Source organism: Archocentrus centrarchus, chromosome 5 (assembly GCF_007364275.1).
Source record: "Archocentrus centrarchus isolate MPI-CPG fArcCen1 chromosome 5, fArcCen1, whole genome shotgun sequence".
Classification (NCBI taxonomy): domain Eukaryota; kingdom Metazoa; phylum Chordata; class Actinopteri; order Cichliformes; family Cichlidae; genus Archocentrus; species Archocentrus centrarchus.
This window is the reverse complement of record NC_044350.1, coordinates 1,523,485-1,540,861: the sequence shown is the minus strand read 5'-3', so window position 1 is coordinate 1,540,861 and position 17,377 is coordinate 1,523,485. Positions and strand designations below refer to the sequence as shown.

At 40.9% G+C, this 17,377-nt stretch overlaps 1 protein-coding gene across 1 annotated transcript in view; it reads right to left on the bottom strand.

The window, feature by feature from the left end:
- Positions 1-17,377, bottom strand: part of plxnb1b (plexin b1b) — a 116,972-nt gene that overhangs the window by 38,201 nt on the left and 61,394 nt on the right. The window contains exons 3-5 of the mRNA XM_030728742.1: positions 11,368-11,456; positions 8,866-10,036; positions 6,192-6,374 (exon numbers count right to left, since the gene is read on the bottom strand). Of these exons, the coding sequence (XP_030584602.1) occupies positions 6,192-6,374; positions 8,866-10,026 (1,344 nt within the window). The 5' untranslated portion in view covers positions 10,027-10,036; positions 11,368-11,456. The remainder of the gene's footprint in view (positions 1-6,191; positions 6,375-8,865; positions 10,037-11,367; positions 11,457-17,377) is intronic.

The following is a 17,377-nucleotide window of genomic DNA, read 5'->3' as shown; positions in this document are numbered from 1 at the left end:
AATATCAAAGACTGAGTGGGAAATATGAGACAGCAAAGTAAACTGAAAGATGCACCACTGTTACATGTTTGCTGCACAAACTTCTATATCTTCCATCAATACTCACTGAGCTGACTTAAAAAGAAACCTTATAGGGAGAATCCTAAGCGGTCAACAGTGTCTTCAAGCAACAGTTTATAAAACTGCCAAGGTTTTTGAGAAACATTCTGGCTCCTATATCTTAACTGCCAGCTCATTACGATCTCTAATAATTCTCAGAGGCTGCAATTAACCAAATAAAGCACAGCACGTTTATTTATAACAGGAGGAAAAGGTCATCCTGCATTCAAAACACAACACAACACCTCAGCTCAGCTACTCTGTCTCCTTTCTTGTTGTGGAAAAGGATCCTGTCTGGGCATTTTGCACATTTTTCATTCATTTTTTAAGATCAATGCACTAAATTACCAGGTTAACGATTTGCTGCAGCCTTCATCTCTTGTCCTTTGTGCAACAGTGTTACATCCTTTCTCATATTTTTTTACGTTCTTTATAGATTTTTAATTACCATTCAATAACATCTCTGGAGCAGATGGCACTCAGAGACCATACAGATCACCTTCTGTGGAAGAAAAGTCATATGATCTGTGAAACAGCCCTTTTAGATTTGTTAGATGCTGCCAAGATCACCCCTTTCCTGTGAATGCAGATGAGAAACCCTGGATTAACTTGCGTGACCATTTATCCCAGTCGTCAGTGTTAGAGTAAGTGCATCCAGATTACAAAAAGATCCCCTGAGTATGCTGAACTCACTTTGTAGTGTAGAGCCCTGTCTCCTCAGTCAACAGACATTTACAAACTGTTGTTAAACAAGGAGGGGATGCTACACAGTCCAAACTCTTTTGAGACATGTTGCTGCTATCAAACGAGTTAATATTTTTTAAATGGTACATTTTCACTGTTTAAACATTTGAAATGTTTTCTATAATCTGTTGTGAATAAAATATAGGTTTATGAGATTTGCAGATCACTGCATTCAGTTAGTTTTTTTGCATTTTACACAGCAGCTCAAAGGCCTTGGAACTAGTTTAGAGCTTATTTACCTTATTCTTATAACATCAATGGAAATTAAACTTGCAATCACAACTTTGTACCATTTGTTGGACAAAAATTACATTAGAAAATTTTGACCCAGATGGAATCATGGCTAGAAGATGAGCCTGAAATCAAAATGCAGTAAAGGAGGTCACCTTTTAGTTGCTATAAGTCATAGCAACTAAAAGGTGACCTCCTTTACTCCTATCAAAAAACAGATCAAATGTGTCTTTCTATGAAACTTGCTAGTGAAATACGATATTTCATATTTCTCATGATACTGATGCTTAAAGGAAACAAAGAGATTTTGACTTTAGTGACAGTAACGGTATAAAAATTATTTGGCTGCAGTTTTTAAACAGAGCTTAAATGTGTTTTTCAGCCCTGAACATTTGCATCATGTAATGCAAAAATTAATGAAAATGCACCAAATTTCACACTGCTTTGAGTGCCTGTAATTAAGAAGATTCTGATAGTACGAAGGTAAAATTTTTGACAGCATCAATAAATATACCAAAGATTTTCCTCTTCAGGGTGCTCCATTTGAGAGTTGCCTCATCGGGTCATCTGCCTCAGACTCACCCTATCCCTAGCACCCTCTTCTGTCAAACCAGTTTTCAGCACATCCTCCTTCATGTTCTACTAAAAACAGATGATTTTGAGGGTGTCAGGAGGGAACTACTTTCATGTTTGGTTGGTTTTATATAGAATAACCCAACTTTCTGAATTTGTGGCGTTATCTAAGGACCCTTCTCTGTATTTTAATCTGCATTTTGCTTTCCAGAAAGGTCTTTCTACACAATGGCAAGTTTTTAGGATGGAAATCCCCTTTTTATTCATAGAGTACATTATATGAGCAGCTAAGACTGCCATCCAAGTGAAAATATATATATATATATGTTGATGGTTGGGTGCTGCAGTCAGTAGAGCACAGACAAAGTGTTCATTAATGACACTGACACTGTCTGTTGTTATGATTGATAACTCTGAATTCTGAATAAGCCTCTCTGTTCGGGAAGCGCATGTGTCTGCCAGTCAGCAATGACAGTGAACAACAAAAGTATGGAGCTCTGTAAGATGATGTACAGCTTGAGGTTTAGCTGGGTGTGTGTGACGTAACTGTACAGAAAACATGTTAATGGCTGTCATTGTGCCATGTCTGCTTGTACAGGGGGCCCTGACAACAAGTCACCATTCAGGAAAAACCACACAAAGAGTCAACTGTGAGCAGAAAAGCTCATGATCTATAAACTCCTCATCACAAGGAAATTGCTGGGCCAGCTAATCTTGTTGCTGAAGTTGCTAGTAATCAAAATTAAAATAAATTTTATGTAATTAACAAGTCTCACTGATACAAAAACAGGAATCTTCTTTCTTTCCTTGTGTGTGCCTTAGCTTCACCCTGACCTCCCTCAGAACCCACAGCCGCTGCCATGACTAACCCTGGACTGACTCAACACAGGCCAGTGCATTCAACTGCAGTCAACTGCAGAAATCAGACTGTTGAGCACAGCATCAACTCTGCCAAGCTTCACACAATCTGGCCATTAAGCCAATTGCTTATGGTCTGTTCAACATGACAGACAGGTGTCTGGATTTCTCGTGAGTGATATGCAGTGCCCACTACCTTTCAATCTCATCTCTAACACAGTCATGTGAAGCTGTACTGCAAACACACATAAAACAGGCAAACCAAGCTGTGGAGGGAGAGCCGTACCAGGAAAGGCACAAAGCTGTCTCAAAGCTCTTTTCAGAGGAGGAGGCCGTTGTATCCCTGAAAGAGTAGTTGTAAAACAGTTAACTGATCATCTCCAGAGGAATGGTTTATTTGAAGAGTTTGTCAGGTTTCAGAATTCACAGTACAGAAACTGTATTAGTGAAGGTTACTAATGATCTTATGGCCTCTGACGGTGACTCATCTCTGTGCTTGTCCTGCTAGACCTCAGTTTGACACTGTTCACCATAATATTTTATTACAGAGATTAGAGCATTCTGTAGGCATTAAAAGGTACTGCGCTGCAGTGGTTTGAATCATATTTATCTAATAGACTCCAATTTGTTCATGGAGTCTTCTTCACACACTAAGGTTAATTATGGAGTTCCACAGGGTTCTGTGCTAGGACCAATTCTATTTACACTATACATGCCTGTCTTAGGCAGTATTATTAGAAACCATTGCATACTTTTTCATTGTATTGCAGATGACACCTAGTTTTATCTCTCCATAAAGACAGATGACACACATCAACTAGTTAAACTGCAGGAATGTCTTAAAGACATGAAGGCCTAACTGACCTCTAATTTCCTGCTTCTAAAGTTATTCTACTTGGCTTTACAAATCTTAGGATCATGGTGTCTAATCAGATACTTACTCTGGACAGCATTACCTTTGCTTCTATTACCAATCTCGGGAGTCATTTTTGACCACAGTATGTCCTTCATTGAACATATTAAACAACTATGCAGGGTTCCCAATAACAGGAAAAAACGTAAGTATAGACATAAGAATTATTAAATTCCCAAACAAATACGTTTGGCTGACGTTATTTGACGTAGGATTATTTATATGTTAAAAATACATTTTTGGCTGTGAAAAAAAGGACAAGGGGATGCGCCGTTACAGCGTCGGTATGACCTGGAAAATGTGACGTCAACCCCATTCTCTCTAAGTTTCAGTAACCTTTCCTCAGCAGTCTTTTGGTCACCAATCCTGGTGTGCACAAACATGGTGCAAGATGCACTGAGCCCAATGCTGCTAGGACTGAGGTAGTTGTCTGGACCAGCTGGAACAAGGTAAACATGGCTGCTCATGTGAAATAGAGGTTGGCTGAGCCTCAATAAATTCCTTCTTACAGATGGAAAAAGGTAACAAGCTATGTTAAATGGCCTATTTAAGATTGCAAATTGTCAACTTGTACATTGTTGTGGATTTACAGTGCCATTCAGTACATGCGTACAAAGTAGGTGGAAGTAGTGAAATGACAGAAGAGAGGAGAAAAATTAAGCAGATTTATCTTGCAAGTTCAGACTGTAAAAAGTGATAAGCACTTTAAAAATGAGAAATAACTGGTTTAACCTCGACCCTGCATGCCATATGAATAAACTCACTTGAGAGTGATTTGTGTTTGTAATTTTTCAAAAAGGGGAGAAAAGAGGGGTAAAGTTTTTTTTTGTTTTTTTAAAAAAAAGCATTTATTTTACTAGAATGTGGTTCACTGACAGGATATGATGTCAAATGTTCAATCAGTGAAACAGATCACCTCTATGTCAGTGCTCTCATTCAGGGTTGTTTGATTTTCACTTTTGTGACAGGCCTTACTGTGGTCAACCTGAAATAAATCAAAGGATGGAGGGCTGCCATCACTTTTTTTTCTTTATTATTATTTTTTTTTTAAGCAGCTTGGGACTCTCATCCACTCCCCAGGTTTATCTGTCATAGTCTGTATAAATCTGCTGCCCTTCCCGACTCCAGGAAATGATTGGGTGGGTGCCTTAGCTATATGAGTACATGAAAACTAAATGAGGGCTACTAACACCAAAAGCAAGAGGACAGCAAGTCTCTCTGGTTGGATAGTAGGTAACAGGGTGCAGAGCACTACAAGTGGAGGGAGGTGTGTAGCATGCAGGTGCTGAAGTCTACTACTTTTATGATTAGGCTTAAAACTTTCCTTTTTGATAAAGCTCACAGATGACCTAGAATCCTCCCTTAGTTACTTTGCAATAGGTCTAGGCTGCCGGGGGGGGGGGGGGGGGGGGGGTGCTTCTTCTTCATTCACCTCTTTTCAGTCTCTGTGTTAATACTCCACTCTGCATTTATTCATTAGTTATTTATTAATCTCTGGCTCTCTTCCACAGTGTGTCTTTTCTCTTGTCTCCCTCCCCTCACCCCTTACCAGTTGTGACAGATGACTGCCCCTCCCTGAGCCTGCTTCTGCCGGAGGTTTCTTCCTGTTAAAAGGGAGTTTTTCCTTCCCACTGTTGCCAAGTACTCGTCATTTTACACACACACACACCCATCTATTCTCTTCCGCTTATCCTGTTCAGGGTCGTGGAGGTGCTGGAGCCTATCCCAGCTGCCACAGGGCAAGAGGCAGGGTACACCCTGTGCAGGTCGCCAGCCTGTGGCAGGGTTAACACAGACAGACAACCATTCACCATTGGCTATTGGTGTGAATTTGAACATCCTAGCTGAGATCGTTCATTAGTTATGGCCAACGTTAAAGTTGTTGTGGAACAGATGCAGCTGAAGCCAATGTCAAGGTTATGGCAATAGCTCGACTTTTTCTTCCAAACAGCTGAGCTAATTAGTTCTCTCTTCAGATGGAGTGATGTGGTATTAAATGTATAAAGAGCTATTTGCATACTGTATTGGTTGAAACACACAAGTAGACACATTCTCAATAATTAAATTATGCAGTAACAAGTATCCGCGCATTTTATGGAATAGGTGATCAAATGTGGTTTGTTTTATTTTTTTATACTATTTGGCTATTTTTCTGCCCTTGCCTCCTATTTCAGCACACTGTTAAAAAGGTCAGATTGCTGGCATCAGAATTCACTAATGTTTGACTATGTTTCACTAATGAAGAACTGGATGACAGAAAAGAAGAGCTGTATTCTTCAAACATCAAGATAGAAATCTAAAACCACAGCCAGCAGCATTATGTTATGATTACTCCTGGAGTACTGAGTGTAGCCTGCCTGCCTGTCTGTATATACAAAGATTATTTTAGTCCTCCACTGGCTGGCAGAAGAACAGACAGGAGCCAGTGTCTGGAAGTGAACAGAGGGAAAAAAACATTCAACTGAATGTTTGCTGAGCTGACCACCATATCTGTGCAGGTAACACAATTATATAATACACCCACCATGTTGTATAAGCGCTTTGAGTGCTCTGACTGAGTAGAAAAGCGCTATATAAGAACTAGTCCATTTACCATTTAACTCCACATTACATTTGAACTCAGAAGAGTGCCCACGTTATGACTGTTACTTCAGACTTCCAGTGTGAACAGCACAATCTGTGCATAACATCAAAGTTAGGAAAAAATGCACTTTCTTAAGACCAGAACCCAAGCTCACAACCTGTCTGTGCATGTTCTGAAATCTTCTGTTACCTTGTGCAGATTTCCTTTGGAGTCTCCCAGGAAGACAATGGTATATCCCACCCTGACGCTGACAGCCACAGCAGTAAGACGGGCAGAAGGGCTATCCAATATCGTTTCTACTTCCACAGCAATCCGACTGGCCATGGGGCTGGGGGTGTGGTCAGAGCCGCAGGGGTAGGCATCCAGGGTGTTCTAATAGTGGGGGTACAGGAGAGAAAAATCAGTGTGCGGTAAGAATGTGTAATGTTTAAGCAAAACAAATAAAGACATCAAAAGTAAACCATCTGGCTGGTGTTATTATACTTGACTGACTTGTTATTAATTTCTCACCAAGTAAGCCAGTAGCCAAAAATATAACAGCACTGCTCCTATTGCGATTAGCAAAACAGCAGGATTTATTGTGAAAGGGTCAGGGTTTGGGAATGAACTAAAACTGGAATCCAGCAACTACTAGACTCTGTGCTTTAAAGTTTACGCAAGATTTGCTTTTGCTTCCACAGTTTGGCAGTGGGGAGTCCTTGCTCTGGCTGCAGGGTTGTTATTTTTTGTTCCAGGCCATTTATTTTTCCACAAGAATGTTTCAGCAGGGTCACTGCTTCAACACTGGCTGTTTTAACAATAGGAAATAGAGGGAATGAACCTGAGAGCCTGGCCTGTTGAAGACTACTTGTTTTGATGGACTGCATGTTGTTGGCTGGTGTGGGGTTATGAATGGATTCCTTTTTTGGCCTCATCTTATGAGCAGTAAAGTAAAACCTTTTTTTGCCCCCTGATTTAACCACTGCACACATCTTTGAGCCTCACTGTGAACATGTAGCTGAATGTATGGGCAGTATCACAGAGGAATGATTAAGTTCATTAAGGATATGTTTTTCCCACATCATGAGAACTGAACCATTAGAGGAAAACAAGCAGAGAACACTGCATGCTAAAAATAGCCCTCAACTATGTTATGACTCCTGAAACAGTTCTGAAGTTATGACATCCAGTCTAGGAACACGGCCTGGATGCTTCAGTGCTGCTGTGTGACTGGCTGGTTTGGCTGATGGGAGTCTGACACTGTAGTGACACATGCTGATGAGTGCTGTGCACGCTGGAATCATCTGGACTTTTAGCCATAAATACTATGGACACTAAAAACCACAAGGGAGTAAGATATCATCAAAGATCACCCAAGCTGCATTCCAGCCACTAATGTCAGGCATGAGTCACAAAACCTGATCGGCAGTAAAGAGGCAGTTTTCCAGCAGCTTAGAGATGGTGTGAGAGCCTGTCACTGCTGCAGATGGAGCATCCTGGCAAACGCTAAACCAGGATGAAGGATGATTTGTGTGCTGTTTGTGTACACGATTTGCCATCCTAATCACACTAAATCTCTTTTCAGCTCCAGATGCCTTCCTATTGTTCGCCTATAACCATATGCCTTCCTACAATTTCCCTTTTTTTCACCTGGACTCAAAAACATATTCTCCGTCTGTCCCTTTTGTTTCTTACCCCATTTAGTGCCCTTTGTTTCACTTTTTCTACCACACTATGTACCTGTATCCCTTAATCTTGTCCTCTCTCTCTCTCTCTCTCCTTCAGTGCTTTGTCTCTGGCTGGTGTGTCTTTATCCCTCCTTGTCAGGCCTTGTTAAACACTACCCCATACTCCACCTCACTAAGTACGGCTAATGTCCTGATCGATTCTCCCTGACCAGTAATTGCATTAAATTACACCACCTGCTATAGATTCTCCCCTCAAGCCAATCCACTCTGTGTGGCTGCACAGGTTGAACAATCTTACATCTGCAACAAATGAGAATATCTCTCCAAATGCGGTGTTTACAAGGACACATACAAACATATTACCCTAAAATCAAGATTTCCAGAGTTGGTTTTAAGAGATCTAATTTTAACACTGGTCTCTTAGAAAGATATCAAATTAAATTTCACCCTCTCTGATATGGAGGTCACTTTCTTGGAAGAGGACTACCTAGGACAGCTTGAGATGCATGGCACCAGCACTGACTTTTACTCAAGAGAGTCATCAGTAGAATTTAAAAAACAAAAATGCTTGAACAGAATTGACAACATGTTCCTCTGTAAACAGAATGATAAAAACAAGGTGTATGATGGTGAATGTGAAGCGTATTAGCCTACATAGCGGCTGGCTTACTATGTTCACCTTCAGTCTCTGTGAACATTTCCACCCAAATGAAAGAAAATACTCCAGTGTAAAACAACACAGGAAGAAGAAAGGTCTCTAGAGCCACAAATTACATTTTGACACAATAATACAAGGCTATCATTATTCTTGTAGGCAGTCATTTTTCCTTTTAGTAACACCCTCTCAGATGTAAACATACAATTACACACAGCGACAGGGGAGCGGAGTGCTGTCACTGCTATCCTGTTCAAAATGTTGACCACTGAGCAGCTTCTCTGAAGAAACTCACTTTCGAATGTCTGTTTACTGAAAGATTATTTTTCAGTTTATAGTCTGAAACTTTCTTAATAACCAACTCTACAAGCGTCAAAATATCTACACAACATGGGACACTGTTAAGACTTCAATTCATATTCAAACTATAAATAAAGTATGGAGCAAAAAAATTGCAAATATTTCACCCTATTTTTTGTATGAGCATAGCTTTAAATCAAACACCATAACGAGACCAACTGATTCCATCTAGTAATCTCACCTCTGGTAGATTGGCACAGTTGGATTTGACTTCATATTCAATGTAGGCCGCCTCCACTCCTGCTTCTTTACCCATCTGTGTGTAGCATAAGTCTCTGGTCGAGTCGATCCTGCGGTCTACATCTTCAAGGTTAAACATGCAAAGAGCTGAATCCTCACTGGGTCGAGTTGAAGAAGCCAAACGAGTGGAGAAAACCCCAAAAAGAATCTCTGAACCGTGGCTCCCTACATCATCTTTGGAGAGCCCCAGCTGGACAGCTTGCAGGAGGTTGTAAATTTTACCTGCCCTAGAACGACACATCAAAGGTACTTCCACATAGGAGTAATAGGCCTGATCATCCAAACATACACGAGAGATGTAGGTACTGTACTCTCGTGATGGTGACTGCAGGTCCCTTCTATAGAAAAGGAAGTACACATGCTGACGGTGAGCAAATGAGGCCACAAAATGATGGTCATATTCGGAGAGGCGCCCAGCCACTGCCAACTTGGCAGTCTCCTCATAGGAAAAGATAGGATCCTGGGCAAGGTTTCGTGTAGAAATAGGTGGATGGCTGCTGGTGTAACCCCGACCCACAAACAGAACTGGCTGCCTTTCGGGGTGAGAGCGAACCACAAGCCCAACAGTACTAACATTAGGGTGGTTAGCTGCTACATATTGAGTATCCACCGGCCTCTCAGTGGAGAAAAGTACTTGATCCACAGAATCCAGGCTACGCTTCTGGCAGATTCCTTGGTTGACACTCCCGCAGGTTATAAGTTCCATAGAGTAAGGGTTGACCAACAAGAGTTTGTTGTGGTTGCTGGTTTCTCGGGCCTGAGGGCAGTTAGTTTTAGTTACAGGAGGCAAGCAGTCCCGGCTGTCCGTGACGGGTCCAGTGTCATCCTGGAGTTCAGGTTGGAGAAATCGATCCAACTGGAACAGATGATTTCGGGCCCCAACGTAGACCCGACCCACACTGGGGTCAGGATGCAGGGCCAGGTGCTCAAACAGAGTGTCATTTCGGACAAAGGTAGGATAAAGATTGGATGGGTATGAGTCTGATCCTTGGACAATGCCACTGGACAATGAAGTTAAGGGACAGCCAGTGGCAAGCAGCAGCAGAGAGAGAAGCATTTTGGCTGCTGACGATGAAAGATGACGCCCCATCCCCGGAGGCATGGCGGCAGAGCTGAGGGAAAGAATACAGGATGTCAAAGAATTGTTTGTCAGAGATCTAAACACAGAAATGATACCATGAATTCACACGTCACAACACAATTCATTCTAGAAACTGCCCAATCTATTTTCTTATTCTCTTATGGACAACTGAGGAATTAAATGTTCTATTGGTGGATGTTCATATTAAACGTGGCAAAAAGTTTTAAATAATGAGGTCAGACTATGTACAAGTAATCCCTGTGCCCAAAAAGCTCAGGATTCAGAGTGCTCTAAACACTAAGTTTCTAATCTTGGCTCTGTATGATGTCAATCAGAGTGGCTATCAATCAGAGTGGCTATCCCTTGTATGATCACTAAGGCACACAGTTCTGACTCTAAGTACAGAAGCTGTTTCCGATCACTGTCCAGCTGCATAACTCAAGTGCACTTGAGCTTCAGGCTTTTCTGGTAGAGTCAAATTCATGGTTGCATGAATTCCAGCAAGTCATCCCAGTCCTGAAGCAGCAAAGCAGCCCCAGACCGTCACACTACTACCATGTTTGACTGTTGGTAGGATGTTCTCTTTAGGAGATGCTAGTTTTATGCCAGATGTGTTGGAAGCAAACCTTCCAAAAAGTTCAACTTTTGTCTCATCAGTACACAGAATATTTTCCCAAAAGTCTTGAGGATCATCCGAGATGTTTTTGGGAAAATGTAAGACAAGCCTTTGTGTGGTTTTCACCTCAGAGCTCTCTGATGGATGCCATTTTTGCCCAGTCTGTTTCTTGTTGTTGAATTGTTGTCAACTTTTTCCACAAAGTTCATTTCCCTTAAGAAATGAAATATTATTTAAAACCTGCATTTTGCATTTTTTTGGGTTATCTTTGTCTAACACTGAAAAGTGACATATGCAAAAAAAAAAAAAAAAAAAAAAATCAGAAAGGGGCAAATGCTTTTTCACAGCACCGTAAATTGTCAGTTGATGATACAACAGGCACTGTACAAAAATCTTGGAGACTGCAGCCTTATAATCCTCTTCAGCATTCCTGCATTTCCCTCTGGAGAACTACTGGCCAGTTTGTACAGTGCATTATATATATGTCAAGACTACACATCTAATTGTATTAGTCTAAATAGAAGTCCTTAAACATGATGTAGACTCTTACTTTTGATCCATATCAAATGCTGGTGTGTACAAGCCTGTTCATTCAGTAGGTTAACCATGTAAGGGCAACTCATAAAACCCACTGTTACATAAGAAAACACCATCTATTTTTGGAATTTATGACTTCCCCATGACATTTCATTGTTTAAAACAGGAGGACTTTTAGAAATAAACGATAGTACACATCAGCTCCTCACCATTTGTTTCCAGTGGTGTTTTACAGAGGCATGTCACCTCTTGACCTCCCAGCAGCTTGGGTTTAAAGACACATAGTTGTGGATACAACCTGCAACACAGAGCAAACAGAAGATACGTCATTATTCTCTGTTCTTAGCCAGTGGGACGAACACAGATACACCAGAAGGATATTAATGTGGGCCAATCTAGCATGTGTTTAACTCTCGGGCTCCAGCACCTTGTACGTTTTACCATCACCACAGTCCAGTGAATGCTGTGGGAAGCTCATTCCCATTGAAATTCCTGTCAGACCAGTGTCTGACAGACTACATCCGTTTTGTGTGTTTAAAAAAAAAAAAAAAAAAAAAAAAAAAAAAACTGCAGCAGAGGCCACACTTTCCCAGTACACAATCCTCCCTCATTGCTAGGATACAAGGTACAAAACCTCCCGAGTCCCTGCCAGAAAAACAAGTTAGTAAGAGGTAACACAGGATGGTAGAGAAACTTCAGGAGGGAAGTTCCCTTCTTTATACATCAGAATCTGTCATTTCTACCTTAATTCTATAACATTTCCTCACATTATAACTGTTAAATGATGCTCAAATTCCCACCTTCTTCTTGTACAGTATATGTCATTTCATTATCTCCCTCTACTTTGTATCCACCTCTCCTCCACCACAGCCTGCCAGCACTCCATTACTGGCACAGATTACCTCCTATGAGTTCAGGCTTATCCAAAAGGGAGATTGGGAAAAAGACACTATTCATCCCGACTAAAGAGGCTGAATTTCACCTAGTGTGGGTACACACACACACACACACACACACACACACACACACACACACACACACACACACACACACACACACACACACACACACACACACCTTTTTCCCTGCCAGACTAAGAGCATTAGAAAGCTTGCTTTGTTGGTGGCAATCTCCAATATATGGGAATGAGGGGAAAGGTCTGGTATGAGGCCAAGTGCAGAGACAAAAATAGCTATAATTATTATTGTTATGTATACTTATCATAGATATTTTATTATTTTTTTAACCAAATGTGAATTCTGATCCAAAGGTCCTGGTTTTGTGTGTTTCTCCATCCAACAAGGTATTTTCCTACTATTTAGTACAAGCTTGAGCACTAGGTCAAAAACACTGATTCATTTGGTGACTGAGCCAGGAATGATCACATCTAAGACTAAAGACGGGCTCTTTTGACCCCTGAGGGTGGGGGAAGCTAGTGTTTATGTCTTACTTAAAAGCAGCGCTCTGGTGGAAAAGTTCCCCATGCAGATTATCTTTAGACAGCAGTGGCTGAGGGCCTAACAGAGCAGAGACAGGAATGACTGGTACGTTAATTCATGAAAGTAGTATTCCAAAAAATACAGAGTTGCTTTCTTTTCCCAAGATAGATTAATATTAGTCTAACTAGGGTAACAGTGTTAGAATCAAGGGATGTGTTCTCCAATAACCCTCCAAGTTGGCAGGCCCTCAGTTTATAATTTTCTCAAAGCTGCAAGTTAAATAGCCAAACGTACAGTAAACTGGGCTGATATCACACACGGGTTTAGAAAAGGTTTCTCATTTCTGCAGTGATTAATCCAATCAGACTCAACTTCATTCAGAGTTTCAGACACCCGAGAACTAGAAAATGGACTCCTGATTCAATTCCCTTACATTTGGCCTCAGAGTGAAGACTTCTCACTTCAACAAGCCTAAAGGTATCAGACAAATAAAACAGGCAAGAAAATTTTGTTTTTATCCAAATGTTCTCGCACGTAATGGACTCAAACCTTGTCCAAGCACTTTCTGCAGAAACGGTCACCTAACTCAGATCCTGCATATATAGTAGTATAACATACACTTGGTTTTTCCCAACAGTTATGAAAGACATAGACCTAGTGCACCCTAAGATGTGATGGTATACATTTTGCAAGCTTTAAATCCAGATTCTACACTACTCAGGTGTCCTATGACCCTGTTTGAGCCTGGCTGTACTAAAACTGAGGCCAATAGTAAACCAATCAATGGTTGATTTACTACTGGATGATTACTTATTATGTAGAAAGTTCACTTGCTAGCTAGTCCCAGTGCCTCCTGTCTCATGTTCAAGTACAAAAGTATTAAAGAAAATAATATCAGTCACTATGGAGAACTGCCCAGTTATGTGTGACATACAATGTAGCGTTATATTGACTTTTTATTTGAAAGTATGTACATAGTGATATTTTTTGTATTATTCTGCAAGGTAGCCAAAGTATATCTGTTCATATCACATATATAATAGTTTTTCTTTTTTTTTTAATGCTTATATAGTTTTTGATTTGTTTTCAGTTCAGTTTAAGTTCAGTTTAGGGAAGTAATGGTTATATTTTCTAAATCTGGTTTTTATTTTACTGCAGTTAACTAAAATGCCCTCTCAAACTTAGTTTTTAGTTTTGTTTTAGTTAACTATAATAATCTTGGCTCATATGCAGATTTTCTGAGTAGACAATACTCTGGTGTTGTAATGTTGATTCATCGTGTCAAAATCCTTCCAGTTACTCACTCCAAACAGGCTGCTTCCAACAGAGCTTAAAGGCTAGACCGTGACTAGTTTGAATATGATGAGCTTCCAAAGAGAGTACAAGCAAAAGGAAAGGAGGGATGTTTACCAAGGACAGATTTACTGTAAATGTACTTTTTAAGCTGTACTTTGTATTGCAAAGGGGTGCTGAAGCAGATGGAACGGACCAGCAGGAAAGAATCCCACAAACCAAAGTCTGCCAGACTCCACAACACACACAGCATTCGACTGAGCAATCATCTGGTTCATTGACTACAGTTTTTCATTCATTTTCAATTCAGCTATCGTATATTCTAGAGGAGACAGATGAGAGCAACAATAGGGAGGGGTACAACACATATTTGAAGTGAGAAAACGGGCACAGAGACATAAGCAGACAGAAACAGGGTTAAAGGGGGAGGATTGTAAAAATGGGAGGAAGAGGGTGAGGAAGAAAAGAAGGGGATACAACGAGATCACCAGAAACAAGTGGAGGCAAGCCTCAGTGCTCACTGAGAACTGATGGAATGTGACTAATGATAATAAGCCAGAGAAAGAATGAGAGAGGGCAAGAGAGGAGTGAAGCAAAGGGAGGATGAGGTGGCCATTAATTACAGTGCCTACCCATAATGCCTCATTCAACACCCACTCATTCAGAAAACAAGGGGGAGGGGCAATAAAGCAAGTTTCTAATTAGTGACATGATTTTGAGAATTAAAAACACAAACAAGCAGGAGCACAAACACATGGCTATAATGAGAGGTCCTCCTCAGTACACTTTAATCAAATAAACTCCAAAAATGCCCACAGACACACACACACGGGAAAAAAAAAATAGTACAACTCAACAAGGCCTTAAGTAAGGACAGTCATCTTCTATTACTGCCTCTACATCAAACAGTATTTACAAAGGATGCTTTAAAGGCTGTGAGAGCCCCATGGTGTTAAGTGATAAACACTGGCTGTCATCACCCTCCTCTTCCTGTTTCACCACTGTTACTGCTTTGCTACACGAGCAGAGTAAACCACAAGGACTACTTGTAACACCTACTGTAATACAAGTGACAAAAGCATAACTTATCCTTGCTTTGCAATTGGTATGTATCTAGGCTGAGATTCCACATAGCAGCCATTAAAATTTTAGCTATACATTAAATAACAAATACCTTCTTCATCACAGCTGTTTCACTCTCCATGCTAATGGTAGTCTGGACTCTCTAACCTGGCTACAAAGGTAGTTTTTTGCCATTAAAATTACTGACCAGAGATGTGCAGTATTAATTTATTTTGTCCAAAGGTGTGGACACTTTATTTGGGCAGTCTTGTTTGGTTGCTCATTAAGGCCCCATTTACACGACATTTCCACTGGAAATGGTGTCGTTTTGATGCATTTTGGCCTCCTGTTTACACGAGAATGGAGTGGAAACAATACTTTTTGGAAACGGCCTCCAGAGTGGAGCGATTCTGAAAAGCTCCGGCCTCCGTCTCCATGTACGTGGACGAAAACGATGCTTTTTGGAAACGGGGGAACTCGCACATGCGCACTATGGTTGCGACTGCCACAGTTTTCTGCAAATGCGCAAATAGATGAACAACAATTGCAATGGCGGACACAGGAGTGCTTCTTGTGCTGCTCAGTCTTTTGAACTTAACAGCCCTTCTTCAACAAAATGCACACTTGCTACACCATCATGTGGATCAGCGGAAACACATTTCAATCATGCGTCAGGTGCTGTGTGCAGCAGCAACCCAACCTCGTTGTCAGTACACACAAAGGTTCTCACATTGTCCATTTTGTAAATAATGCACAGATCTTTGCCACATGTACCATTGAGTCCCTCCACACATGCGCGTGTTGAAAAAAAGTCTTCAGTGCACAGCAAAGCTCAAACATCAAGGGAGAAAGAGCATTTATTAAAATGCGCTGGAATGGAAGGGCTTTTTTTTTTTGGTGGACATCCTTGATTAATGTGCAAATTTATGCAGAAAGATGCTCCAAATTCTAATGAGATCATCTACTCCAATGGATTACCTGAGGTGAGGTGGCAACAACAATGTGTCCCTAGCGTCATAGGAGGACAACGTGTTGACCTAATATCAAAATCAGTCTTTCCTGACCTTCTGTTTCACATAATGGATTTCCTTCCTCGACCGCGTTCTCTTATTTACGGTACATCTTTTTATGTTTCGCTCTTAAACATGCAGAGGTAGCAAAAGTTTTTGTGTCAAAACGCAGTTGGCACATTCCCACTTAGTCACTGCATTAGTCAGCCTGCTAGAGCAGGACAGACCCAGCTGGCTGGAAGGCAGACAAGAAGTTATTTATAGAGAAACCCTCAATAATTGCCACCCATCTTAAAGAACACATTTGTCCTCGGGTGATGAACTTCATGGGGAACGGAAATGAAGATTGGTAAGGAGGAGGAGGGGAATCACCGGCCTGCATTCTCTTCCAGAACACATCCTTTCAGAAATGAAGACTTAAAAGTTCTCAGGTTTCTGGGATCAGGACTATTTAAGGGATGGAGTTACTCAATGCAATGACAGTGAGCTTTTCTGGACATGTTTCAGTTGTCAGAAAGGGAGAGCCGCTTACCACTGGCTGAGTAAAGGAAGTTCCCATGGCTGTTAAACTTTATGACCCTGAAGAAATCGCTCTGGGGTGACAGAGGGTGAGCATGGACACAAGAGAGGACTGAGATCTGCTCTCCATGTTTAGGTGGACTTCAATAGCTTTGACCAAGAACATGAGTTTCCTCTTTCCCCATAATGTCAGATGGATTTTTTCCCCATTTGTCACTGTCAAATCTGTCGGTTTGGCAGAACTACAGATGCTACCATCTTAGGCTGACCTTCCATTAAGTAGATCTTCCTCTTCCAGGCACTACAACTTTAACATCTAAATATTTATTAGGATCTGTCTTGTATCAGCTATCATCCATTTAAGTTAACAGACAACAAAATTTTATAGCTCAATTGCAACAACACTGTTCTAAAACTCTCTCTATTACAGTTGTAATGATTTTTTTCATTACCAAAGCTGCTAAAATTGTCTCTTCATCTAGAAAAGCAGAAGGAAAAATCAGGCGCAAGAAATCAGGAACCACTCAGAGAGACAGCTTAAAGTCATGTCAATATGATCAAGAGCCTGCCTGTGATGAAATTAAATGTTAAATGAGAGCAAGTAGTGAGTCATGAGGGCTATCATAAACAAACAGCCACAGCTGCCAGACAGGAAACTATAAAAGAGTGTCAGTTTATCTGGATCATAATTCAGATGCAGACAGGTGTGGCTGCCAGCATACACACCACAGAGTATCTACAGTGCTGTGAGACCATAACTTTTAAATGCACTCCAGCATCGGAGCTATTATGTTTCAGGGTAAGTCATATGTCATCCCTTCCACTCAGTTCTTATTTAGGTGTGGGAGTGTTGGGCTGAGCACGGGCAGTGTTATCATCTACAATATAATAAATCC